This window comes from Mustela putorius, unplaced genomic scaffold, assembly GCF_011764305.1.
Source record: "Mustela putorius furo isolate JIRA1106 unplaced genomic scaffold, ASM1176430v1.1 tig00000135_pilon_pilon_pilon, whole genome shotgun sequence".
Taxonomy (NCBI): Eukaryota; Metazoa; Chordata; class Mammalia; order Carnivora; family Mustelidae; genus Mustela; species Mustela putorius.
The window spans coordinates 4568952-4596472 of NW_025421292.1; the positions used below are offsets into that span (position 1 = coordinate 4568952).

The 27521-nt window shown below is 48.9% G+C and overlaps 1 protein-coding gene across 3 annotated transcripts; it reads right to left on the minus strand.

Moving 5' to 3' along the window:
* Nucleotides 1-3172: 3172 nt before the first annotated feature.
* On the minus strand, nt 3173-25741 carry ETV7 (ETS variant transcription factor 7). 3 transcript variants are annotated; one of them, XM_004770721.3, is made up of 8 exons: nt 25226-25741; nt 23363-23492; nt 10767-10931; nt 10263-10388; nt 8183-8398; nt 6457-6599; nt 4445-4545; nt 3173-4341 (listed from the first exon to the last, which is right to left on the minus strand). In XM_004770721.3, exons 1-8 carry the CDS (start codon nt 25229-25231, stop codon nt 4224-4226), a joined length of 1005 nt encoding a protein of 334 aa, XP_004770778.1. In that variant the 5' UTR covers nt 25232-25741; the 3' UTR covers nt 3173-4223. The 3 variants fall into 3 exon arrangements, with proteins under 3 accessions (XP_004770778.1, XP_012900315.1, XP_044930719.1); XM_013044861.2 differs by having other exon boundaries at nt 10767-10952; nt 25226-25738; XM_045074784.1 differs by lacking the exon at nt 25226-25741 and adding an exon at nt 23667-23789 and having other exon boundaries at nt 10767-10952.
* Nucleotides 25742-27521: the final 1780 nt, after the last annotated feature.

The following is a 27521-nucleotide window of genomic DNA, read 5'->3' on the forward strand; positions in this document are numbered from 1 at the left end:
GGAGGATTTATTATTAGCGGGACTCAGGGCTTGCTAAGGTATGTCCCTGGGATTGGAGTGACCTTGAATTGTCTTTGCCCAGGAGCAAAAACTTCCCGGTTCAGTTCCACGTGAGTTTCTGTGAAACCAGCCCCAGAAAAAAGCAACAACAACAATAAAACAAAAACAAAAACAAACTCTCTCAAAGTGTTTTTCCCCCATGGACATCATATCCTGGAAGAGTCTGTGTACCAAAACACATGTTCTCATTATGTTTATTACCTGATTGCATCATTTATTATCATCAGAGGCCCTTACAACGGCCCCATTGAAGCCGCAATGGGCGTTACCTGTCAACAGGACCACATGAGGTTTGTGTTATCAACAAAAGCATAGACATTTGAAAGCTCAGTGGGCCAGGGCAGCCCCATCTAAGGTGAGTGTTCGATTATGCTCAGGCCCCCTAAAGCACTGAAATGGGCTCTGGCTCCTGGCCCAGCCTTCCTTCTGCTTTAGGTGGTGAAGCCCGGGGGCTCAGTTGTCCCGGAGAGAGATGGGCTCCCTGCCCCGTGTGAAGCCCTGTCCCAGGCCAGCTGCTCCTCTCACCTCTTCTTTTGGTTTCACTTCAGTTCTGAGGAAAGGGCATGGTTTTAATGAACAGTTGATTCCAGGCCTAGCAGCTGGCCAGGCCCCTGGGAGGCAGGGCAGAAAACCCTGGCATGGAGTGCAGTTTGGTAGTCTGCTGAGTGACCCCTTGAAGGCTCCCTGTGCACTGGCTCTATATAACGTGTTCTCCTCCCAGCATCAGCTGCCCCAGGAAGTGGGGTATGTGCGACGGGTGCTGTCAGTTTTCTCCAGTAGGTCCTCAAGGTTCTGACACAGGACGAGCCCTCCCTGTTTCCAAAGGTGCTCTTCACCCTTACGGGAGTGTCAGCCTAAGGCTGACTGAAGCATGTAACTCGGGGACCCCTTTCCCCCCTCCCCCCAGGGATGGGCCTCTACCGTCAGCCCCTGACCTACCCTCAACTCATCGTGATCATGAAACCCACAGCCCCACCACACCTCCAGGCCCTCCAAAAAAAGGGGAAAACAGAGCAGAAGCCTCTATGATCCTTCCTAGGGGTGCTCTCTCTGGCACATCCCAGCGCCACCTTGTCCCCCACCATCTCCAGGGGGCATGCCTCTCATTACACCTCTCCCTGAGGACTGCAACAGGGACTGATGAGTGAACTTCCCAACGGCAGGGCTGCACCCTCCTTCAGATGCCAGCCCCATACCTCCCCACATCCGCAATTCACTTAAGAGGATTTAGGAATTTAAGTTCATGATTAAAATCTTTTTTTACATGGGCGTATCCTGATTTCAGAACCGCATGGTTTGAACTTCCCGCACAAATCTTGGATCTGGCCCCCGTGGCAACTTAGTTTGGAAGTCCCATCGTGGGGCTAAGTGGGCACACAGGAGGGGGCGGGTTGTTCCCCAGACTCCTTCTGAGCCAGGGGCACCTTGGCAGCTATCTCCAGAGGCTGGATAGTTTGGAGGTAGCAAGCCGTTGCTCTATAAATGTATGTGTTTTCTCTGCATCTCTATAAAACTTTCCCAGCCAAGACTTGAGTAGAAAATGCAGATTGACATCATGGAGAGGGACCAGAGGAAGAAGTCAAGAGTGATGGTCACTGCTAGGCTCCTCCACGACAGGGACAACAGGTCACCAGCATCAGCCCAGGTTTCCCCTAAGAGCCCAAGAAATGGCAGTGACACCAGGATTGAAGGAAGTGTTAGATGTTGTCACCACAAACTTACGCGGTTCCATACGTCAATCACATCTCAGTAAAGCCGGGAGAAGTGGAACTTCCTTGTGAGGGAAAAAGACTGTTTGCAAGAACCCACGTAGCAGAAACGGAGAATCATGGAGCCCATGCTCCCGTGACTTGTGTCATTTTTTTCATTAATGAACTTCTTAACACACTCCGTTTTTAAATAAATTATTTATTTACTTTTGACTTCAATATTATTTGGCAAAAAAAAAAAAAAACAAGAGACAAACATGGCTGGCTACTTTTTCAAATCATGAAAATTTATCTCCTGCTTTTTAAAAATGATCTGTGAGGAAGTTCATCTTGACCTGTTTTCAGTGACCCATCACTTTTCAGGAATCTGTGCCCAAAATGGTTGTAAACCCAGAGCCTCACTTGGTGCCAGGTAGACAGCAAGTGCTCCATTAATGCTGGTGGAAGGAAGGGCTGGATGAATCCTTTTACTCCTGACACCCAGGTGGATATCCCTGACCTGGGCCTGGGGAGATGGGGAAAGGGTGGGCTTCCCCCGGGGTTGAGTGGGATGACTGGGCATTCGGGCTTTGGGGTGGTAGATTCTGCCCAAGCCCAGGCCCCACGGGTCCGGCGCTGGGTGGGTTTCATCACCCTGGGTGAAGATGTAGCCCCGGGGATACACTGCTGTTGACAACCACGAATGAATGCCTCAAAAATGCCAACATCGTACCTGGAAAAAGTGACTTCTGAGGCAACGTGAGGAGTCGGCCAGGCTGAGCTGGGCTGTTTGTCTTTGAGCCTGTCCCTCCCCATCTCTGGCCTCAGTTGCCTTATCAATAAGGTCCTTACTGGACAAGTGGATTTTGAAAGGCTTTCTCAGTCTAGTTGTGGAGTTCTGGATTAGAGATGCTGAGAAAAGCTATGGGGCAAGGATTCACCCAGGACCAAAGTCAAGGAGATGGAGCAGTTTCAAGGGAGAGGAAAGAGACCAAGGATTTTCATAGTGAGCCTTTACGCCCAGGCCACCTGCCTGGCCACTCTGGCGTGGAACTGTCCAGGGATGGGTTGGGGCTCAGCCAGGACAGGAGCCCTGCACAGGCGTGGTGGCAGCTCTGAGGGCCAAAGTCCAGGAATCCTTATCAGCTTCTGCACAGTGACTCAGAACCTGCTCAGGCTCACCAGGCTGGGGATTTCCTGACCTGCCAGAGGGTGGGGGCTGGGGGCAGGAGGCAGAGGTTTCCTCCTGCCGAGAAAGAAGATGTGAATCCAAGAAGTTCTGTTTTCAATGAAGTAAAAATATCCCCCTCCCTTTCACCCGCAAACCTTACTGGAAGGGTTACAGGGCAGAGGCTCTGATCCCCTGGCAAGGCCCCAGCCACTCCTGGGGTGCTGGGGAGAAAAGAAGAGAAGCTGAACACAGATGCAGTTGAGTTTGTGGCATGTTTTTGGTGAACACAGACTAAGTGGTCCCTACAGAGCAGGCACATGCTAAGCACGTCACCAATGTTGTCTTACGGAGATTTCTAGCAATCCTGTGAGGTCAGGTTGGGAACAGCATCTACATTTTACAGAGAAGCCTGAAGTTCCAGAGAGAGACAACAACCTGCCCAAGGTCATGTGGCAGGTGTGGGTAGGAGACGACAGGTTCAGGAGGCAGAGGCACTCTCGGCTGGGTCAGAGTCACAGCGTCACCAAAGGACTGAAAACAGGAAAGAAGGTTGGGCCAAGGGAGGCGAACCATTCACCAGAGATGCCGAGGGCAGAGAGGCAGGGCCATGGCCTTGGCTTGAGAAGGGCCCCAGAGTCACTAAAGGCCCCAGAGACACACAGAATCACCAACCGACCAGCCAAGGAACAGAGCAGTGTTCTGAAGAGACAGCCCAGCTCTGCAAGCCTTGCCTCTGTTTCCCCATCTTTAATCCTTGGGGGTTTGGTGTGTGAATGGAATGAGATAAAATATGGGCAGGACCCTTAGTAAGAGGCCTGGTACACAGGGGTCACTTCAATGTCAGTTAGTGTTGTTAGATATTATTACTAAGACTGACAGGTCCCTCTTACAAAAGAGGAAGGAGCTAAAGCTTGGTGAGGGGCCTCTGCTACCTTCTTCTGTAAGTTGAAGGAGCTGAGTTGGAGACTCTTTCAGTGCCCAGCGACCGCTCCCAAGCTGGGCAGGTAGCAAGGGGTAGGGCAGGGAGAGAGTTCACTCCCACGCCCCACTGAGCCCCATGGCTGCCTTACTCAAGAATGATGTCCTCCACAGTGTCCAGAATGTAAAACCTCCCAGTTCTCAGCCTTCTGGGTGCCCAGGCAGCTTTGAGGTCTGAGACAACGGTGATGATCCTGTGAGTGCAAAACCCATTGGGGATCCCTGCTGCTCTGTGAGGAAGGCAGAGACGACCGGGCAGCTAGCTGCCATCAAGGGATACTCAGTTTCTGTCCATCAGTGCTTGGTGCCCAGAATCCACCTGACCTTCACGGAGAGACTTCCAGCATCTTCTCCTTGAAATCCATCCTGTCCTGCTCCTGGCTCTCTGGCTGCTCCAGGCGGCTGTCCTCGTCCTGGCTGACCTTGCTGGGTGTCTTCAGAAATCTGGAAGTCAAGCCCCAGTTGCAAATCAGCTCCTGCCCCAGCTGCTTCTAGTCCATCCAACACCACCACTTCCCCTTTTCACGTTGGTCCCTAGGCTACTCACCTGAATAGGAGTTTCTGCCCGGGTTCTTTCTTAATGATGTTCAGCTTATAGTAGTGGCGCAAGGCACGAGACATCTTCTCATAGGTCATGTTCACCCGGTTCTAGAAGGCAAAGCAGTCCCACATCACCCTCCTCTCCCCACCCCACTCCTTCCAAGCCTCAGTTTCCACACCTGGAAAGGAGCAGGTTGGGGCGCGCCTGAGTGGCTCAGGTGGTTAAGCACTGGCTTTTGCTTTCAGCTCAGGTCATGATCTCAGGACTGGGAGATCGAGTCCCACGTCGGGTCCACACTCAGCCAGGTATCTTCTTGGGATTCTCTCTCTCCCTCTCCTTCTGCTCCTCCCCATGGTCACTCTCACTCTCTCTCAAAAAAAGTATCTGTCTCTGTCTCCCTGCTTCCCATCCTCTACTCCCCCCATTTCTTAAAAAAAAAAAAAAAGAAAGAAATAAAGAAAGAAAGAAAAAGGAAAAGAAAGGAGCAGATTGAACTGGGTGGTTTCTTAACCCCTTCAGTCCAGATTGCTGTCAGCATTTCTAAGAGTCTTTTGAGTTTGGAAGGAGAAAGGCAGGGGAAGGATGGAGGAGAAATAATGAGCACTACCTACTGGGTTGAGAACCATGGGGCAGGAGTAAATCAGCTATTGCTTTTACTTAAAAAAAATTTGTTTTAAAAAGATCTTATTTATTTATTTGAGAGAGAGTGAGCACAAGCAGGAGGGGCGGGGCAGAGGGAGAAATAAACTCCATGCTGAGCAGGGAGTCTGATGCGGGGCTCGATCCCAGTATCTCGAGATCTTGACCTGAGCCGAAGGCAGACGCTTAACCAACTGAATGACCCTAGCACCCTTCACGCATTGTTTTTAAATAGCAAATGTCACTCGGAGCAACGAATACATATATATTTAGTTGAAAACACAGTCAGAGAGACAGCAGGGGAAGGGGAGCACAGCAGTAGGAGGAAATCACCACGAGCTGTGTGACTTTCGCTAAGTTATTTTATCTTTTCTCCCTCTGAGGGATGAACAGTGCAGAGTAAGGGCAAAGAGGCTGGGCTTTAGTGTCACCGTAAGCCCCAGCTCTGCCATTTGGCATTTGCGGGACCTTGGATAAGTTTCCTTGCCTCTCTGCATCCGTTTCCCTGGCCTCCAAATGAGGATAAGACCATTCATCTTGCAGGTGCGTTGTGAGGGCTAAATTAGCTAAACCCTGCGAGCACTTAGCACAGTGCTCGGCATGTAGCATATGCTCATTAAATGGAATTGCTCTTCTCTGAGCCTCAGTTTCCCTCCCTGTACTACATGGGGACTGAACCAGGTGAACACATGCAGCTTTGAGTCACTTACATCCTTCCAGCCACCAATACCCTGAGAGGCAACAAGAGGGGGCACCGTGGGGCTGCGTGGGTGGCACAGTTGGTTGAGAGTCCAACTCTTGATTTCCTCCCCAGTCGTGATCTTGGCGTAGTGAGATCAAGCTCCAAGTGGGGCTCCTTGCTTAGCGGGGAGTTTGCTTTTCTTCTTCTCCCTCGCCCTCTGCCCCTCCCACCACAAATCAATACATCCATCCATCAACCAACCAATCTTTAAAATAGGGTAGAGCCCGGAGCCACACAAGACCTGAGACCTGGGTTTCTACCCCAGCTCTCTCCAGGAAACTAGGAAACCGGTCTCCTCATCTGGCCCAACTGTCCCACAGCACATATTGCACAATTCAAGTAAAAATGCTTTGAGAATCTCAAGTGCTAAGCATAAGTGGGTTTGAGTGAGTAGATGGCAAGACCCCTGAGTTTCAGGGACAGTCCCCATCCTTCAGAAGTAACATCCTGTTGTCCCCCAGGATCTCCCAGAATAAATTGATCCCAACACTCCCGGAGCTGCTAGGGAAGTTGGGAATGCCCTCCCCTCCTCGGTCAGTTGAGGACCATCCCCTAGAGCTGACGGGTCCACTCTGAACCCCTGCTCTGTCCTCTTCTGGATGTGTGGAGGCCACCCCGCCTGCTGGCTGCGGTTTACCTTATGGTTTCCCCAGAGTCTGGCAAGCCCGTTTGGATCCACAACTCTGAAGATCTTGGCATTCTTGTCTTCCCACCGGATGTAGGGCTCGTACCTGGGGTCAGAGAGCAGCTGGTACACATAATCCCACAGCAGCCGGCAGTCTGCAATTGAGACAGAGCTTTCCTGGAGCCATGAGGACAGGCATTAGGAAGGTTCTCTGGCACTCTCTAGGCTAGGGCCCAGGCATGCAGTGGGATGGTCAAGACGACAGCTTCAACAGGACCAGTCACGTGTGGGGGCTCATTGCCTCATTTATTCCCCATAACTTTAGGAAGTGGTTACCTTTATCCCCAGGAAGATGATGGAATGGACTCAGAGAGGTATGGACAGATTCCCAGTCACCGAAGTCTCCTACTGACACACAGACCAAGGTGTCTAACCTAGCCAACATCCTTCATGGTGGCAAGGGCAGGCAGTGGGGGTGCCAGAGGGTGGCCAGTGGCCTGCACCTGTCTCCAGATCCATCCCTTCAGTCGCTTCTCCATTAAATTAGGATTATTAAATCCACCTTGTAGAACCCCCTGGGGAGAGGCCTTGAGAAAATCAACTGTGCCATCTTGGAGGGCAAGTGGCAGAGAGGGCCTGGGAGCAAGAGATTTAGTGCCCCTCTCTGAGTCTTGCAGCTGGGTCATTTCCAGCAGATTCCCTAACCTCTTCCAAGCCACAGTTTCCTTATAGGTGGTGATATGAGGATTAAGTAACATAAACTCAAAAGCCCTTGGCCCAGGGTCTGGTACAGAGTAAGTGCTCAAAGAATATTTCATTTATTTATTTATTTATTTGAGAGAGAGAGAGAGAGAGAGAGAGAGGTCGCAAGTAGGTCGGGGTGGGGGGTGGGGAGAAGCAGGCTCTCTGCAGGGAGAGAGCCAGATGCAGGGCTCCATCCCAGGACCGTGAGACCATGACCTGAGCTGAAGGCAGAGGCTTAACCCACTGAGCCACCCAGGTGTCCCAAGTGCTCAAAGAATATTAAGAATCATTATTAAAAAGACCTGATATTTGTGTGTTAGTGATTCCCAGCCATTTCCAACCCAGAAGCTAGGCTTCCGCCCCTTCTGTGGTGTCTTAGAACAAACCACCCCTTGGCGGTAGTTGAGCAGGCGGTTTATCTGTCAGTCTGTCTGGTGGCCTTTAATCAACCCTTTACTGATGAATGTAGAGTGGAATTGTGTCACCTGCTTAGAGTTCAGGCGTTGGAGCCAGACTTCCTGGGGTCACACCGCAGCTCTGCCACTTACTGCTGTGAGATTGATCCTGGGGGAGTCACTTAACCTCTCCTTGCCTCATTTTCCTTCCTATAAAATGGGTCTAACACAAACCTCCAAAAGCTGGTGTGGGATTAAATAAAGTTCTCAGAATCACACCCAGCACCCAGTAAGCACCCAACCATTTAAAAAGAAATAAATAAAAATTCGAAGGAGAAGAGTATGCCATGCCAATCTCACGGACTATGACCGGCTTCACTGTCCCTGCCCTGGAGAAAGGGTGGGCTTGGCGACCTTGGACAGCGCTGCCTGCTGCGGCCAGATTGTGGCCGGCATACAGACAGTCACCCTATATCCCCCAACCACCCAGCACAGACTCATTCTCAAGCTGAAAACAGCCCTCCCCCCTGCCACCCACCCCCGGGACTTGGCCTCAGCACACCTCCCTCTGGGCCAGGGGCACATGGTCTCCTACTCACCAGCAATCCTGCCATCGAGGGGGGCCTGTGGCACGGTGGGGAAGGAGCAGGCTGCCTTAGCCCTGCAGCCCAGCTCTGCACAGTGTGATACGTTGAGGGACTCCTCCCTGCTGAGGGGCCACTTGACCAGGGGACTTGAGTTGCTGGCCAGCCCCAGGTGTGATGGCTGCTGCAGGACATTGCTTCGGGGAGCCAACGGAAGTGGCCCAGTTCCCTCTGCAAGCGGGTAAGTACCACTGATTATGTGGGCCCAGAGCCTCCCCCAGCCCAGACCCCTTAATGGCATGACTGGGAGCCCTGTGGGCAGCACTTCGAATGCTCTTCCTCCATCCAGTTCCAAGCTGGAAGGTCAGGGAGGCACAGAGGGCAAAGGTGAGGGCCAGATAGCCCAGGTGCTAACCCCAGCTCCCAGACAAGTAACTCAATCTCTCAAATCTATTCCCTCATCAGTAAAATGTTTGCAAAGCCAAGGGATGACAGAACCAGGTCCAGAATCCAGATGCCTTGTACCTCAGTCCTATGTCCTCTCTATGCACCCAAAAAATATTTATTGAGAACCTTCTGTGAGCCGGCACTGTTCTAAAAACCTCGAGGACATACCACTGACCTGAAAAACAGAGCCCCTGCTGTCATGGAGCTTGTATTGTAGTAGTGGGGGAGTTGGCAGGGGACAGTGGTTGGAAAGGGAGAGAGATGATCAAAATAAAAAAGGAAATAGAAACAGTATACAATATGAGGGGGAATGGAATAAGACGTTATAAGGCGGATGGGAAATCCTGGGAAAGAAAGAGGTACATAATGGTACAGGAAGGTCTCACTGAAGTGTTAACATCTAACAGACATGTGAAGGAAGTAGAGAAATGAGCTATGTGCATATCTAAAGGAGGGCATTCCTGGTGGAGAGAGCAGAGGCCCTGAGGCAAGAGTGTCTCTGGCTTGTTCAATAAAGAAGCCACTGTGGGTAGACCAGCATGAGCAAGCGGGAGTGGGGTGGGAGAGGACAGAGGAAGACAGGAGGTCATTGTAAGGACTGTGGCTTTGACTCTGAGTGTAATGGGATCCATCGGAAGATTTTGAGCATAGAAGTGACAGAATCTGACTTATGGATCTCTCTAGCTCCTCTGTTGTGAATAGATGATAGGAGGTCAAGAGTGAAAACAAGGACACCAATGCTGGTGTCTAGAGGTGATAGGGGCTGGGCCATGGGCAGCAGTGGAGGTGTGTGAAGTGGGTGGGTTCTGGATAGATTTTGAGGATACAGTCAATAGGACTTGTTGATGGTGGGGATTTGAGTGGGAGATAAAGCAAGCAATCAAAGGTGATGTCCAACATTTTGGCCAGAGCAACTGGGAGGATGATGGTGCAGTTTGCTGAGATGAGGAAGTCTGGAAGAGGAGTATGGCTGTGGGGAGGGCGGTGGGGCAGGAATCAGGTGTTTGTTTGAGGAGATTTTAGGGTTCAGATGCTCATTAGACATCCCAGGAGAGGTGTAGGGTAGGCAGTGTGGGGTGTGAAAATCTAGAATTCACAGAGATCTGGGCATATGTAGGGATCATTAGTACTAGATGGTATTTAAAACCCTAGGTCTGAGTCCAGATAGAGAAAAGCCCCCCAAGCCGTGGGGTACCCCAAGACTGAGAAATAGGGAAGAAAAAGAGAAGCCAGAAAGTGAGAAGGAGTGACTGGAGTGTTCTGGAAACCCAGGGAAGAGTTTGAGGGGAGGGGGAATGACCCACTAGGTTGTAGGCCATGATAATAGATAAGGAATGATGGTGGACGGGGACATCCCCAAGTTCAGGCTGCTAGAATCCCTAATAAGGACAATTTCGACAGGGAGATCAGGAGAAGAGGAAATGCTTTGCTGGAGAAGAGAGCAGAGAAATGAGGAGACAGGAGGAGGAGGGCTGCTGAGAGAGTCACAGGGGCCAGGGTGAGGGCTAAGGAGGCAGGGCAGAGGGGAGCTGGGAGCTCAGCCCACACAGCTGCTTCTTCCCTTAGGTTTCCTAGAGAAAGCCTTGTCATCCTTCCCAGTGAGGCCAACTTGGGGAAGAGTCCCAGAGCTTGGAGAAGAGCTCCTCACCTTCCAGGAGGCAGGGGCAGCACTGAGTGGACACCTTGTGCCTGAAGGCCCCTCCAGAAAAGGGTCCACACACCAAGGCTTGCCTCTGGGTCTTGATGTACTGGAGCAGCTCATAGAGGACATCACCTAGGAGTGGAGGAAGGGAGCAAGTCAGTCACCTGACTCTGGGGTGATGGCTGGGGTCAGTCACAAGCTTCGTGCTGATGAGATGAGAAGTGGCAGAGTTGAAGTGGGTAGAGAAGACAAGAGCCATGGGGAAGTGGAGGGGAAATGACAGCAGGACATACCGCTGGGTCTCTGCAAACAACAGCCAAACAGATTCCTCTGCAGGCCTGCTCTTGCAAGGAATGACCAGGCAAACATTTATGGAAAGGGGGACATCTGCCATGCTGAGACGTGAGCATGCCCCTCCAACCAATGCATCCATCTCCCTCCATCTCCCTCCTGGGCCTACCTGGGTTTCCATCAGAACATTTTAGAGGGGATCCAGTGAGTTCCTCTGACCTGAACCAGGTGCACGAAGCCGGAAGTCATCCTTGGTGAGAATGCAGAGGGCTCGGCCGTTCATCTCAAACCCATGCTCCCCAGAGCACTGCAGAGAGTACTCCTGCTCAGCCCAGCGCAGCCAATACAACACATCCTCCCTGCTCCAGAGTGCTGGCTGGATGCCTGCAACCACAGGGACAGGGACTGGGAGAGAGAACAGGGCAGAGGCAGGAGCTTTCCCCACAACAGTCACTCATCCTTCCACTTCAGGCCCCCTCTGGAATGTCACCTCCTCCAAGAAACCCAGCCAGAATGCTACATCTGCACCAATGCTGTCCTCTCCTGTCTCCCTCTTGGTTACCATGTTCTGTTCTTTTCCTTCCTGGCAACTGATTTCCTTTTCATTGCACTTCACATAGTTATAAGTGTAAGTTTATGATCATCATTATATATGCATTATGTATGTGTTCACTTATTTTAGTTTTGGTACCCCAGCCTGTTTTCCAATTCTTAATTCAACACATATTTACTGAACTGTTCCATGCCAGGCACCAGGCTGGATGCACGGGGACACATTTGTATATGTGTTCAGCACCAAGGACAGCACCTGGTCCACAGGCGGTGCTCCATGGTTTGAATAATTAACAGTCCTGTGAAGAAGGCATGGTATTGTTACTGTTTTCCCAATGAGTTAGCTGAGGCTCCCAGAAGCTGACTACTACCCGGTCACACTGGCAGCATGAGGTACAGCCAGGTCCAGAATCCAGGTCTCTCTGGCTGCCGTATTCTTCTGCTCTGTTGTGCCAGCTCAGGTCTGGGTTTGCTCAGGGAACAGCCCAGAGGACAAAGAAGTCTCCTGTACTCATTTCCAGCTTGTGTGTTCTTGTCTCTGGCAATACCCAGACAAGGAGCTGCTTTCTTTTATTCCTCCTCCTTACATGTCTACTCTGCTTGGACCTCTTATGCTCCTAATGCCAGTTATTTACCTCCCTAATCTGGGTTGTGTTTAACCAGGCCACCTTGTGACTCTTGTGGACCGGTGTATTCAGAGGCCCCTTCCTCACCTAAAATATACTTAAAATTTTATTTTATGATTGCATTGGAGAAAGATGAATGTATTGTTATATGTGAAAACATTTTATTTTTAAAAAATTTTAAATTTATTGTTTTAAAATAACATATAATGTATTATTAGCCCCGGGGATGCAGGTCTGTGAATCACCAGGTTTACACACTTCACAGCACTCACCTTAGCACATACCCTCCCCAATGTCCATAACCTAACCACGTTCTCCCTAGTAAAAACACTTTCTTCTGCCTAAAAGTTCAGTTTTTTTCTCTTGACTTCAAAAGAAATCAGAACTTTTTTGTGGGCCCCTAAATGTGTTAGGGCCCCCAGCCCTGTGCCCACCATGATGGCAGCCTGGTGCTTTGCTTTGTGTGGTGTGTCTCCTTCCAAGAACGCTTCAGCCCTGTCAGGATCCTGTGCCACAGTAGGAGGAGGCTGGGGCTTATCAGGGCTGGTGCAATGGGTAGCAAAACTGAAACAGGGGAGATACCTGTCCAAGGCCACACTTATGCAGTGACAAAGACTAGACCACCCCGTGACTGTCTTGGTCAGCAAAAGAAATAAAACTTGCTTTCATGTTTACAAAAAGAAGAAGAAGAAGAAGAAAAAGAAAAAGAAGAAGAAGGGGAGGAGGAGGAGAGGGAAGAGGGGGAGGAGGGGGAGGGGGAGGAGGGGGAGGGGGAGGAGGAGGGGGAGAGAAAGAGAAAAAGGAAGAAAAAAAGAAAGAAAGGAAAAAGAAAAGAAAAAGTACAAGTGTATTACCCATTTGTCATCAATTCAGCCAATATCTAAGAAGCATGGGCCATGTGCCAGGCACTGTGCCCCTGCTGTGGACCTGGCACAGAGTGAGGCTGGCAGGAGGGTATATCCAATGACTATCTAATGACAATTCTTCTCAGCCACATGGAGGGAAAGGACCCTGGGCTTCAAACATAGAAGGCAGAGCAACACAGCCCAGTTTGGGAGGAAGGAGAGGTTCCCCTTAACTTTCTTTAGGGACCTAAGAATGAATAATGAAGAAGAAGAAATTTCTGAAACTAACCAATAAAATATTTAAGGGGGAAGAAAAGAACAGAGGTGACAACTGGCCTTCATGTACTACATACCACAAAGCCACATCATCAAGATCTGATGATATTACTGAGACTGACAAATATCAGGGAAAAAGATGGAGCCCAGAAATATGTGCACATGCACGTGGGTGTAAATGTAATACACAATAGGGGTTTTAATTCAGTGGAAAAGGATAGTGAATTTGAGCTATGTTAAAACCACAACTGTTTTTTTTTTTTCCCCAGCTGGAAAAGAAATATATCTGGACCTTCACCGGTATCCACTTAGAAAAATCAGTTCCAGATGGGATTAAGGCTTAATGAACAGAACAATAGAAACCTCAACAGAAATCATGAGCACCTGGGTGGCTCATTCCATTAAGCATCTGACTTGGGCTCAGGGCATGATCCCAGGGTCCTGGGATTGAGTCCCATGTCAGGTTCCCTGCTCAGGAGGGAGCCTCCCTATCCCTCTCCCTCTGCTGCTCCCCTGCTTGTAGTATCTCACTTTCTCTCTGTCTTCTCTCTCTTTCTCTTATTATGTCAAACAATAAAATCTTAAAAAAAAAAGAAGAAAAATAAAAGCTTTTTTTAAAAAAGTGGAAACAGGAAACCCACATGCATTAAACAAGGGTCGGGTGGGGGACCTCAAACCTCAACCAAGACGGGAAACTCAGAGGCTGTTACATAAGTGGAAGATGACTTGACTATATTAAGTTTTGTACGTGTGGTAAAAGAGACCATAAACGAAACTAAAAGAGCAAAATAAAAGGAAATATTTGCATCATAGATGACAGATGAAGGGCTAATGTCTATCATGGTAAAGAGCATCTCCAAATGGCTTCTTTTTTTTTTTTTCCAAGACAAAACGTCTTACCAGCAATTTACAGTGAAGCAGGATTTCTCAGCCACAGAACTACTGGCGTTTTGCCTTAATCATTCCTTGCTGTGGGGGCTGTCCTAAACTTTGTGGAATGTTCCCCAGCATCCCTGGCCTCTGGGCACTAGATGTGAGCAGCACACACACACACACACACACACACACACACACACACCAATAAGATGTGACGACCCAAAATGTCTGCAGACGTCGCCACGTGTCCCCAGGGGAGAGGAGCAAAACTGCCTCCAGTTGAGCATCTCTGCAGCAGAACAAATCCACTAATAAACATGTGGCAAGACGTGACACCTCACTAGTCAGGGAGAGACACAATCAGAGAATGAGAAAACAGTTTTTTAATGATAACACCTACCCCTGGCAGGAAGACAGGGAAAAGGACACCTTGCTGGTGGAAAGGGGAATTTAGAGCCTCTGTGGGAGATCAGCCCAGTGATTGTAGAAGGGCCTGAGACACAAAAGCTGAGCGGTGTGAAAGCTAGAAACCACCCAATAGATAGCGAGATTCAGAAGTGTCAGGGGTGGGCCCCTTGGCCAGCCAGGGCTGTTGGGGCTTGGGGGCCCATGGGCCATTGCATTTTTGTGGTATTGCCTTTTTCACAGTATTTGGGACTGTCAGCCTGAAAATTTAAGACTACGATTCCTGAGTCAGAGGAGTACACGGGCCTGTTTGGCCAGAGGGTAGGGATGGATTTCACACCCTCCCCAGCCATCCTACCTCCAGGGAAACACTAGAACTACATGAAGAGAAGGAAACCATAAACTTGGCAGACAGTATCAACCACAGGTGTGGTCCTGCTACCCAGTCCAGAGACATGGGCTGGGGATGTCCCAAGCTGCCTGTGACAGACTCTGAGATCACACAGTAGAACTTGAAAATGAAGCCTGTTATTGCCCCAGAGTGAGATTTAGTTTTTCTCTCATTACCTCTGGTTCACGCCTATCCTCGCCTTTCATCCCTTTGCTGCTGGCACCTCCAGTCCACTAAGTATGGAAAAGGGACCTTCCTGTTCCTCATGTTTTAAAGAATACTAGGGGCATAAAGGGCCTTCCAATTAGGATTTGAGCCCCCAGAGAATGATCAAATTCCAAGCAGTGGATCAGCCACCTAGCTCAGGGCCAAATCTCCAACCCCAGGCTCTGGGTCCCCAGCTCAGCCCCTTGCTGGCCAAGTCACCTACAAACCATTCAACCTCTCTGAGCCTCCATTTCCTCCTCTGTGAAATGGGATAACATTTCACTGCCTGGCGGGGCTGCTGTGCTGTTTGAGGGGCAGGATGGAGCAGGGGTTAGGAGCCCAGGCTACATACTGTGCAATCCAGCATCGCCTAAGAGCCATGGTGGGAATGCAACCACCAGACGACATGTATGCGAATGTCCCCAGTGGCTGTGGTCATAATAGAAAAGAAGTGGAAACATTCCAAATACACATCAGTCTGAGAACGGACAATCACGTTGTGATGTTTCCATGCAATGGAAAACAGAGAGTACAAAACACTGCTACTCAGGACACATGGCTTAAAGCTCACTGATACTCTGCTGAAGGAAAGAAGCCAGACATAAAAATGCCATCAAGAACAGATGCTGATATAGGGGGAGAAATCAGAAGAGCAGTCACCCTTGGCCACTTGGAGGGGAATGGACTGGAAAGAGGGACAAGGAAACTTGCTGGGGCACTGGAAATGGTCTAGTGATGATCTCAGTGGTAGCTGTACAGGTGTGTCCACGTTTGTACACTTGAGATCTGAACACAGGACGGTATGTAAATCATCCCTAAAGGAAAAGGAGAAACGTACAACAAAAAGGATCGATGATGGTGGCAGGCCAGCTGGAAACTGGCAAAACGACTGTGTTTCAGTGTCTTCATTGGCAAATCGAGGGTGGTGATGGAATACAGTACCAGTGACATGGGGCTGTCATCAGGATTCTACAGAATAACCAATGTAAAGACCAGGGTCTGGCACGTGGTCTGCGCCTTCCAACACAAGTGGAGCTCTTGAAGTTAGCCGAGGTGACATGAGTAAAAAGCTTGGCAAATGGACTCCTACAACTAAGAGCTCCATAATTGCTGGCAAGTGTTATCTAAGGCATCCACTATCCGCACCCCCCCCAGACATCTTTCTGACCCTGTCTGGGATGAGCCTAATGGAGTCTCCCCTTAGCAGTCTGACCACCCCTCAGGGGCTTTGCCTAGGCTCCTCCCTCTTTTGGCTGTGATCCATGGTATTTTCAGTTCCTCACATCAACCATCTTTGTGTCTCAAGACTCCAGCCTGATATCACCTTACTCTCCCAGCTCCAACCACATGATCACTGGGGATTTCCAGCTCAACTGCTTCCTGGCTTCTGGAACAGGTCTGGACAGAGTCCCCAGCTGGGGAGGCTGGAGAGACTGTGGGTCCAAGACACTGCTGGAGGGTTTGTGTATCTCCCTGAAGAGTCAGCACTACCTTCCACCCACCCCCAAGAGTAAGGCAGGACTCAAAGCCTCCCCTCCCCATCCTGGGCCACATGACCCTCTGCTGTGTTTATCACTGGGCATCTTGCTTAAGCAGTCACTGTATCCCCCGTTAGAATGTCAGCTCCATGACCACAGACTTTGCCAGTCCCAGTCACTGCTATCTCTCCAACACCTACAGCAATGCCTGGCACATAGTAGATGCTCAATAAATATAAACTGTCTAAATGAGTGAGGTGAAAGACTTCTAGGCATCCTGACCAGCTTCCAATCTCACCCAAACCAGGTCTCTCTTTCCATGGCATCCCTTTCACTCTCTTGCTCAAGAAACTGACATGGCTCCCAACTATGAACTTCAGCAAGTCAAAACTCCTCTGTCTTGATTTTAAGATGCCCTCAAGCTGCCCCTCCCCTACTGAGCAAAGATATTTCCCAGCTACTCCTCACCATACCCCTGCAGTTTGCTAGATAGAGTGACCTCTAGAATGACAGAGCTGGACAAATCATGAGCAACCAAATCCAGAACCAACAGCTGGTTTCTACCTTCCTGGCAGTGTTCACAGGAAGAATACAAGGAACTGTAAAGTGCTTGGCCAGTCTGATAAAAACGGGAGTCGCCGTCATCCCACACCGGAGGCTGTTGCTCAGAGAGAGTGACAGCTGTAGGGTCTGAGGTACCCGAGTTTGAATCCCAGCCCCACCATTTTACTGGAGGCTGACTATGGACAAGATCATTCTCCCTGCTGTAAGACCAGTGTTCACATCTGTTAGGCAGGGATAATAAGAATCTACTTTCTAGGCCCATTTAAGTGTATTTAACTACAGTAAACACAATATGCCCAGCACAATGACTGGGCAAGAGTAAAAACTCAACAAATGATATGTATTATGATTACCAACATCCTCACTGATGAAGCTTGACTGAAAACAGAGGGAGCAGCTTGTTTCTATGCCATGATTGCTGTAGCTTGTCCTTGGCTTATTGAGGGTCACTGTCTGTCCAGGGTCTTCAAATCCATCACCCCATTGTTTGCCTGACTTTCTCAGCTGATATAGCCTTTCTTGGTAATCACACTCAGCTTTATGGTCACCAGACATTGGGCCAGGGCTAGTGCAAACAGTTGTGCCCAACAAAGGCACCATTGGAGGGAAGGGATGGGAGAGTATGGATGGTATGGCTTCCTCAGAAAGGAGAGGTCTTTTTAATCAGCACAAAGATGCACATGGTCTATCCCTGATCGTGACATCAGGAAGGAGGTGGTTCTTTGTTGTCAGATCATGGGGTTTTGGAATCTCCCATCTGTGTGTTGTTTGCCACATTCTCTTTCACTGGCAGGTGGCAACATCAAAGCTTCCAGAACATTCCCTTTGAGCCTCCAGCCTTCCCATTTCACCCCACCCCACCTCTCTCTTGGCACCTGCATCCATCTAACTTACTGCTTCTCATATGCCTCAACCTAGGGCAGAGTTTCTCAGACCATTCTGACCTCAACCCACAGTTTTAAAAAAAATGCATTCTATATCATGACCCCCACACATGTATATATAAAGAGCCCAAAGTATTCATGAAACATTCTATTTCATTTTTTAAACATACTTATTTTGACCCACTAAATTGGTTTCATTCCTTAGTAAGTCCTGACCAAAAACTGAAAAGCACTGTTAGAACATATCTATATAAAATGAGTCCCTCAGATGTATTTTTTTTTAAAGATTTTCTTTATTTATCAGAGAGAGCACAAGCAGGGAGAAAGGAAGGCAGAGGCAGGCACCCTGCTGAACAAGGAGCTTGATGTGGGACTTGATCCCAGGACCCTGTGGTAACAACCCAAGCCGAAGGCAGACACTTAACCAACTGGGCCACCCAGGCATCCCCCAAATGTGTTTTTAGCAGTAGCAGCAGTGTCACCCAGAAGTCTACTAAAGATAGGGCTCACTAGAGGCTGTGCCCCACCCTCAAGCTACTGAATCAGAACCTGCACGTCAACAAGCCTTCAAGAGACCCGTGTACACGGGAAAATAAAGTGCCAGGGGACTCTCTGTAGATGCAGGGTGCGAACTTGAGCAGCAAGTTCATCTGTTGGAATTCCCCCAAGGGCCTTTTCCCTTATTTGACATGGCCAGGGAGTTGCTGAGAGGTGTCATCCCTCTGCCCATGACATCTGAAAATTGCAGGTGACACTTTATGGTCTCTTTGCATGGCTTATTCACACCTGGGAGCTTTGAAAAGCAATTTCAAAAGGCAGAGACACGGGTTCCTCTGTATCCAATGGTGGCAAGTTCAAGTTCAGGAGGGTTTTTTTGTTTTGTTTTGTTTTGTTTTTGGGCCAGAGAATGAGCTCCAGGAAAATGCAGAGTCAGGACCGAGAACTAAGTTCTAGGTGTGAGGCCCTTCTGACCATCAGCTGCACAGATGACTTTCTCATGTGGAGTCTCAGTGTCTCTGTTATCAAATGCGGCCATGCTGGTGACCAGCTCTAAACTACCTCTTCTCAAAATCCCCTGAGGTGTCCCAAGAGGTTGTATCATCTCCTCCCGGACTCCCTCCCTGGGGGACCTCAGCCCAGCTCCAAAAAGGGGTCCCAGGGGCTGGACTGCCTTCATAGCTGTGACTCATCCTGGCCTTGGGAAAACCCTCCAGGATGCAGACTGCGGGGAGAGGCCTTGTGAATCCTCTTCCGCTCTCCACTTCCAGAGAAGACATCGTTGTGAGTCTCCTTGTGAGTGCAGGACATTGTGCTGGAGCCTCATGGATCCAGACCCTCCGTCTCAGCCCACATCCTGTGACATGACTGGACAGTCATCCTCAGAGAGAACTTTGAACTACTCTAATGCACATCTTTGTCAGGCAAATAAACACGGAAATATAAGCTCTATAGGGAAATTGTTGATGTGTTCTCCTCATTGCCAGCTGACAAAGCTATAAGCAAGATTTGTTTTGTTGGAGAAATGAAATCTTGCCATTTGTGATGATGTGGATGGAACTAGAGGGTATTATGCTGAGCGAAATAAGTCAATCCAAGAAAGACAATTATCATATGATCTCCCTGATATGAGGAATTTGAGAGGCAACATGGGGGCTTGGGCTTGGAGGGTAGGGAAGGAAAAAATGAAACAAGATGGGATTGGGAGGGAGACAAACTATAAGAGACTCTTGATCTAACAAAACAAACTGAGGGTTGTGGGGGTGGGGGGTGGTGGGGGGAGGGGGATAGGGAGAGATTGGTTGGGTTGTGGACTTTGGGAACGGTATGTGCTATGGTGAGTGCTATGAAGTGTGTAAACCTGGCCATTCACAGACCTGTACCCCTGGTGCTAATAATACAGTATATGTTAATAAAAAATTAAAAATTAAAAAAAAAGAATGTGAGGTTTAGATGAGTAAACATTGCTACTGAAGGAAAAAAAAAAAGAAAAAGATTCGTTTTGTTGGTTCACCCTCCTGCTGAGGCAAATCACCCTGATGATTAGAAGAGAAGCCAGAGGTGGAGGAGGGAATGGGATGGACAACTGAGGATAAATGTTAGTGAGATGCCCAGCAGTGGAAACCCCATTTCAAGAAACAGGAATGACATCACCCCAGCCATCTGAAAGGTCAACCCTTTATTAGGTGTCAGCAGTTTGCTTATTTGGGATGTTGTTGAGAGGAAAATGAGTCATTTCGTATACCCTATATTTTTTTAATTTTTTCAATTTATTTATTTTTAGAAAAACAGTATTCATTATTTTTTCACCACACCCAGTGCTCCATGCAATCCGTGCCCTCTATAATACCCACCACTTGGTACCCCAACCTCCCACACCCCCTATACCCTATCTTTTAAGACTTTTAGGTATTTACTAAGGGCCAGGATTGGGTTGCCTGAATATTTTCAGAAGTAAATATGATTCATGAAACCTAAGATGAGAAGCATAGAAAATGCTACTTGGGCATGCCCATGGTCCTTGGCTTTCACCTCTACTCTCTGAAGGCCGCCAAATGCCGAATGTCAGCCTCTAAATTTGCACCTGACTTAGCCAATGCAAAGGGCGACATGGGAAGCTGGAGAGGAATGGGAAAGTGGGGATGAAGCCAAGCCAAGCCCTGGCTGGGTTTGGCTCAGCTTCTCCCCAAAGGCGGGGTCTTCTCAATTTGCAGTGGAGTCAATGGAAGCAGCCTCACCCTAGGGCGAATGAAGAACCTGCTTCCTTACGCTGGGGCTGGGTGGAATCAGGGTATACTCTCACTGCCCCCCAGAGGTCCCCACTGGGAGTGAGCTCCAGTTGCCCGCAGTGCTACAATTTAAAAATTTTAAAAAAGATTTTAGGGGCACCTGGGTGGCTCAGTGGGTTAAAGCCTCTGCCTTCCACTCAGGTCATGATCCCAGGGGCCTGGGATCGAGTCCTGCATTGGGCTCTCTGCTCAGTGGGGAGCCTGCTTCCCCCTCTCTCTACCTGCCTCTCTGCCTACTTGTGATCTCTGTCTGTCAAATAAATAAATACAATCTTAAAAAAGAAGATTGTATTTATTTATTTATTTATTATTTAGTTTTTTATTAAGAACCTGCATGCAAGTGGAGAGAGTTCCAGGCAGACTCTGTACTGAGTATAGAGCCCAATACAGGGCAGATCCCACAACCCTGAGATCATGACCTGAGCTGAAACCAAGAGTCAGACACAACCCACTGAGTCACCCATGGGCCCCTACAATTTAAATTTAAATTAGATTTCCTTCTCTCTTCTATGGGGAAGTATTTCAGGGTCTGCTTCTGGAGAAATCTAACCAAAGTCAATAGGATTAGTACCTAAGGAGTTGTAAATAGATCACATGACCCTGCTCCCGGAACTGAGTAACCAGGGAACCAACTGGCTGAAGAGGAGAGGAAGTTCTTGTCACTAGAAATGGGCAGGAGGGCCTGGTAACCATCTCAAAGGGGCCCCATCAAAGGAGGCTTCAAAAAATTAAAAGGCTGGCATAATTGTATTTACCAAGGTGATGACTACATTTTCTAAATCCCCACTCCTCCTCCTATACCCTCTTACCCAGTAACCTTGAGCTAGGCACCCAGTGGCAGCGAGGTCACTGACCTGGGCAGGACACAATCTTCTGGCCCTCAATTTCCTTATTTGGAATATGAGTGAATTACCCAAGGTAGCATCTAGGGTCTCTATCAGTGTTGACATCCTAGGACTTGGTGTGCCAATTATGGAAGTACACTTTGAATATAGGGGAGGCCATAGGAGGTAATCTGGAGGGCCTTGTGGGACCTGCAAAGAATTCCATCCCTCTCTGAGAATCGGTGTCCTCAGCTGCCATAAGATGACATCAAATGTCCTTCTCAGCAGTAACACCCAGGGTCTTTAGGTCCAACCCCAAAGTCCCATTTTCCCTCATCACTGTGGCTTGGGTTGGAAACAGAGCCCAAATCCTACCCTCCTACCGATGTAACCATTGCCAAATACCTTTTTAGAACATCCCTGAGCCTCAAGCTACCAGTCAGGTTTGGCATTTGGTCAAAACAAAGGAACAGAGGTTCTTTGTAGAGCTCCTTGCTCCTCTCCCTAGATCCCACAGCTACTTCCCTCCACCACAGTTCTGAGGCATGAGGGCCTCCTTCACACTCTGTGGCTTTCTCATATCCATGAATCCACATCTTCCCACAGGCTCTGTTCCTCATTGAAAGAATGCCAGGCTATGGAGAGGAGAGGCAGAGGCATTTGGGGGCAACCTGGTCTTCCCAAGGCCTATGAAGTCATACCCAACATTCTGCTCAACCCAGTTGGTGGCTGAAAAAGAAGGTCAAGGCCAGGATATCAGAAGGATGTGAAATCAATTAGGCAGTGGTCCAGCCACTGGGTAAGCCTAGAAAGAAGTGGCCTGGATGCTTCCAAGCCCAGATCACAGTTACCTGCCAACGCTGCCCCAAGAGCCCCACCCACTTTAAGACCTCCCACTGGCAGGCAGCTTGCTACCTAGCCTATGATTCCTGTGGCTTAGGAAGTATGTTGAAAACTCTCTTAGAAGACTATAAGCAGGACCAAGGTTTGGCCTTAGCATGGAGAGCCCACGTGCTCTTGAGCCTTAGCTCTCCCACCTCTCAGCTCTGGCAGTTGAAATATAGGCATAAATACATGAATCTATGGCCTGTTCTCTGGTTATGAGCTTCCTCGGGCAAGAGCATAACTTAGGAAAATTAAATAAAAAGATATGGCTAGTCGGTTTCTTGTGGTGCTCTTTGGGTTGATTTGATTGTTCTATGTATTCCTTTTTTTTTTTTTTTAAGATTTTATTTATTTATTTGACAGAGAAGGAGAGAGCCCAAGCAGAGTGAGCAGCCAGCAGAGGGAGAGGGAGAAGCAGGCTTCCCCTTGAGCAGGGAACCCCATGCGGGACTCGATCCTAGGACCCTGCGCTCATGACCTGAACCAAAGGCAGATGCTCAACTGACTGAGCCACCCATACTCCCTGTTCTACTTATCCCTATGCTTCCCCACCACTTGCCAATTTTTGACAATACATATATGCAACTTTTGAAACAATAACAGTTAAACTCAATTATTTAAAAGAGTTCTACATACACAGAATTTTTGTTCACTGTTTAACTCCATCTGACTACCTCATTGGAAGGAGTGTCCCCAACTCCTTGTCTTTAGATTGGAAGAGATCCTATAGCTCATTTGATCCCAACCCTCTTACTAATGAGGAGACTGCCTGCCCTGCCCTCACCCTTGGCCATGGTAACCACATTCCCCACTGTGAGCGTTCATGTTTCCCTCTTCTAATTTCCTCATCAATGAAAAGTTAAAGAAAACCCAGCAAAGACATAGGAGATGGAGGGAAGGTAGTTCCTCAAGTAAGAAGTTCATGGGTCACATTTATGTTCTTTAAAAACATCAGTCTGGGCCGCCTGGGGGTATTAGTGTGTTAAGCATCAGACTCTTGATTTCTGCTCAAGTCGTGATCTCAAGGTCATAAGATCCAGCCCCAAATCATAGGGCTCCACACTCAGTGGGCAGTGAGACTGCTTGAGATTCTCTCTCTCCTCCTATCCTTCCGCCCTTTCCCTCCTCTGCTCGCTCTCTCAAATAAATAAATAAATCTTAAAAAAAAAAAGAAAAGAAAAAGAAAACATCAGCCTTTTCCCTCCTCTCTACTCACGGAGTCTTCCTGGTAGCTTGCAGATTCCCCCTTCACCCAGCAAGTTCATTCTAGCTTCACATCTGGCCTGGGTGCCCGGGGGTGGTGTGGCTGCCTCCGGCCTCACGGAAGAGCTGGCCAGTGATCCCTCCTAGAAAGAGGAAAAACCAGGTCAGTCAAAAACAAGCCTTCTCAGTGAAGGCTCCGTCATCCTTAAATGTATTAAGAATTTTTCTTAAAGGGAAAGAGCATCCGTCTCTGTATCTATCTTAAAGATAGGAACCAGGTGGAGGCACCTGGGTGGCTCAGTCAGTTAAGTGACTACCTTTGTGTCAGGTCATGATGCCAGGTCGTGGGATCCAGAACCGTGTAGGGCTCCTGCTCAGTAGGGAGTCAGCTTCTCCCTCTGCTTCTGTTTCTCTCCCCTGTGCTCATGCTCTCTCTCTCAAATAAATAAATAAGAAATTTAAAAAAATTTCAAGGTAGAAACCGTGTATGTCTTCAGATTGATAACTTCAACATTTTGTACAGAGTGGACACATGATAAATTTCATTTTTCTGATTCAAGTTCTTCATGCACGTGCCTCACCCCACAGAAGGCTCCCCGCCAAGATTCTACTTGTAAGCTGGAAACCCAAGAGCCTAAGAATAGTCACTGGGACCTTGGTGAGAGGACACAAGGAACCTGAGGGGCCAGGATACAGAGACCTTAAGTCAGAAATAAATAAACCAACAAGTAAATGCTGTTTTCAAGGAAGAAAAGGGTACATTTCTGAATCCCAAGGTCCCACCAAGGGAAGCCTGTAGCTTTACAATTTTACCACCAGCTTAGCTTCAGAGATGATATGGTTCATGCTTCAGGACGGAGGGATGAAAAAAGTGACAGGAGTAACCTTGGGGTTTATGCCCAGCCACAGGTGCCAGCCCGTGAAAAGTAAAAGTGAAACCAGTCCCAGCAAGTCATTTTCTCAAACTAGAATCTTCAAGAGAATTACATTAATCTCTCGATGTCCGAGGACGGCAGCCTGCAGTGAAAGACTGGGGGTCTGGAACCACAAAACAGGAGGATTTAACACCTTTTGGGTGTAGTTCTCACCATGTTTCTGGCTGACCCCCACCACAACACCCCCCCCCATGCTGTATCCCAGGTAAACCAGCTTCAGAGGCTGCGGCCTAAGAGCAGCGCATGCCCAGTCGGAGAAGAGTCTAAGGTTTTACACTTGCAGGAAGCCCCTTGTGGACCCTTCTACCCTCTTCCAAGCATGAGAACCGGCCAATTCCGGGGTTTTCACTGCCTGGGAAATGAGAGCCTGGGAGCTACTGAGAGAGCTCTGGGCTTCAGCATGAAAGCCAGGGCGAGGTCTGATAAAAATATGGATTTGGATTGGAATCTTCTTCTTGGAGAGAGGAGGTGGAGAAAGGCTTTGGAGGTGGGAAGGGGTCCCTGCTCTGGGGCGGTTCTGAGCCTGCTGGGGAAATATGACAAATGGAGAAGGAATTCTAAGAAGTGGGGGCCCCTCTGTGGTGGCATTTGCCAGCGGTTCGGGTCTGGTTTGCGCAGGAACTTGCAGGGACGTCACAACTGGATGATGGTAGGGGTGAGGAGGAGGTAAGGAGGGGCAGTATATAACGTCGGGCGGGGGGCGGGGGGCGGAGGGTAGAGGGAGCTTCGGAAGAGAGACAGTGAGGCCGGAGGTGAGTGAGAAGGGAGGGCTGGTGAAGGATGAATGTTGAGGTTTGGGAATGCGTTTGAAAGTGAGATTCCAGCCAGGAAAAAGTTCTGATAACATGAGTACAGAAACAGAGGTGGTGGAGGAGGGATTGGGGGAGGGGGCGGCGAAGGCTTAGGGTGCGCCCCGCGGGCTTCCTCCGCCAGGCTCTTACCTGCATTACAGGTGGAGGTGAGAGAGCTCGCGCCGTGAGTCGTGAGCGCTTCCCTGGCCGCGGCTGCTCGGCGCGCTGAGCCCCTCCTTCCCTCGCCCCTTAACTGGTCCCCAAAACTGGAAGGTCGCGTAGGAGGAAATCTCTTTCGAGAAGTGCCCTCGGGTTCCCCGGGCCAGGAAGGTCTCAGAGCGCTCCGGTAATAGCTATCCTTCCGGGAAACGAAAACGAAAGAGCGGGATCCGGCTTCCACTCCCGCCCCGGCCGGCTCCGGGGAGGGCAGGCGCCGGGCCCTGCGGGAGCGCAGCGGCGGGGACTCTCGGCTCACCAGCCAGGAGGCGTCGGTCCCGCTCGCAGCCTCCCGCTAGAGGACGGCCCTTCTGGCAGCCTGGCCCTGGCTCCCAGGCGCACGGAGCTGAGATTCTGCGGAATCTGGGGAGCCGAGGGGACCCCTGGTCCTTGGGTCAGGACAGCAACAGACCAACTTCATGTCATTCCTGTGTGTCTCCGCATTTGGATGGGAGGGGACCTCTTAGGTTGTCCGCCTGGAACAGGTGCCTCTCCCCTTCCTGGCGTGACCCCAGCCTGGCCTGCCATAGGGCCCTACCATCCCAGCAGCGCCCCACTGTCGGAGCGGCTGTGCTACTCCTCCTGACTCCCGACCCTAGTACCCTGTGGATACTGGCTGGAACCTTTCCCCAGGCCTCTGACCGCTCCAGACAAGCCACCACTCCAGCACAAAAGAAGGAAACCTGAACCTTCTGCAGAAACTCCGAAGCTATAGATGCTGTTACAAGAGGGCTTAGCACTGATGTATCACGGGCTCCTGAAAACTAGTTAAGACGGGGCCAGAAACCCAATAGAAAATGAGCAAAGGATATGAATAGGCAGTCCACATAAAGTGTTGAATGGCCCAGAAACATAGAAGACGCTCCTTATAAAAGATGTGCTTATAAAAGATGTGCAAATTAAGTTTTTGAGATAATTTTTTTTTTTTTTTTGCCCGTTATTTTGGCAGAAATTCATACCTTTACTAACTTAATCTACTGGAGAGACTGAGGGGAACAGAGGACACTCCGCAACCCCATGGAAGGCAGAAAGGCGAGATCTGGCAAAAGTTATAAATGCACATTCCTTCATCCAGCAATCCCACTACCAGAAATGTATTCGATAAATCGACCTGCACATATCCAAAATGTACGTGTTATTTATTCCAGCTTGGCTTATGATAATGACTAATTAGAAGCGATTTGGACATCCATTAAAAGGGGCTGATGAAACAGATTATGGTAGATCCATTTAATAGAACTCCATGATGATGGCAAGCTCTCCAAGGGGCAGTATAGCATAACAGTTAAGAACCTAGACTCAGGGACCTCTGGGGGGCTCAGTTAAGTGTTTGACTCTTCTTTTCTGCTCAGGTCGTGATCTCAGGGTTGTGAGATCCACCACTTCGGGCTTCACGCTCAGCTCAGAGTCATCTGGAGAGTCTCTCTCCCTCTTTTGTTGTTCCTCCCCCCAAATAAATAAGTGAATCTTTTTAAAAACGGGGACAAAAAGAACCTAGACTCGAGGACAGCCTGGCTGTCTTGGAATTCCAGCTATGTTACTTACTGGTTATGTGCCCTTAGATAAATTAGCTAACTTCTCTATAGCCTCTCTCCACTAACTGTCTCTGTTTCCTTAATAGTAAAACAGAGTGGGGCACCTGGGTGGCTCAAGCAGTTAAGTGTCTGCCTTTGGCTGAGGTTCCTGGGATCAAGTCCTGCATTGGGTTCCCTGCTCAGTGGGGAGTCTGCTTCTCTCTCTCTCTCTGCCTGCTACTACCCCTGCTTGTGCTCTCTCTCTCTCTTCCTGTGTGTCAAATAAATAAATAAAATCTTAAAAAAAAAAAAACCAGTAAAACAGAGCTAATAATAATACCTATCTCATAAGGTTGCTATGAGGAGTAAATGAGTTAACATTTGTAAGACAACTAGAATAGTGCCTGATCACCATGCAAAACAAAAAAATCATGGTACAGACAGAACAATGTGCACTACATGTTACATTTTGTGTGTAAGTGTGTGTGTGTGTATATATATATATATATATATATATATATAATTAATATATATATAAAAAGAAGCTCCAAAAGGATATGTAGCAAGCTTCTAGACATAAAGGGGATTCAGGATAGAAAATAAGAGCAGGAGTTTTCATTGGAAACTTTTTAATATTGTTTTGATTTATGCCTATCAAAAGAGTAAAATAAAATAAGAAAGATGTTTTTAGCATTTGTTCCATGCCAACAAGCCAA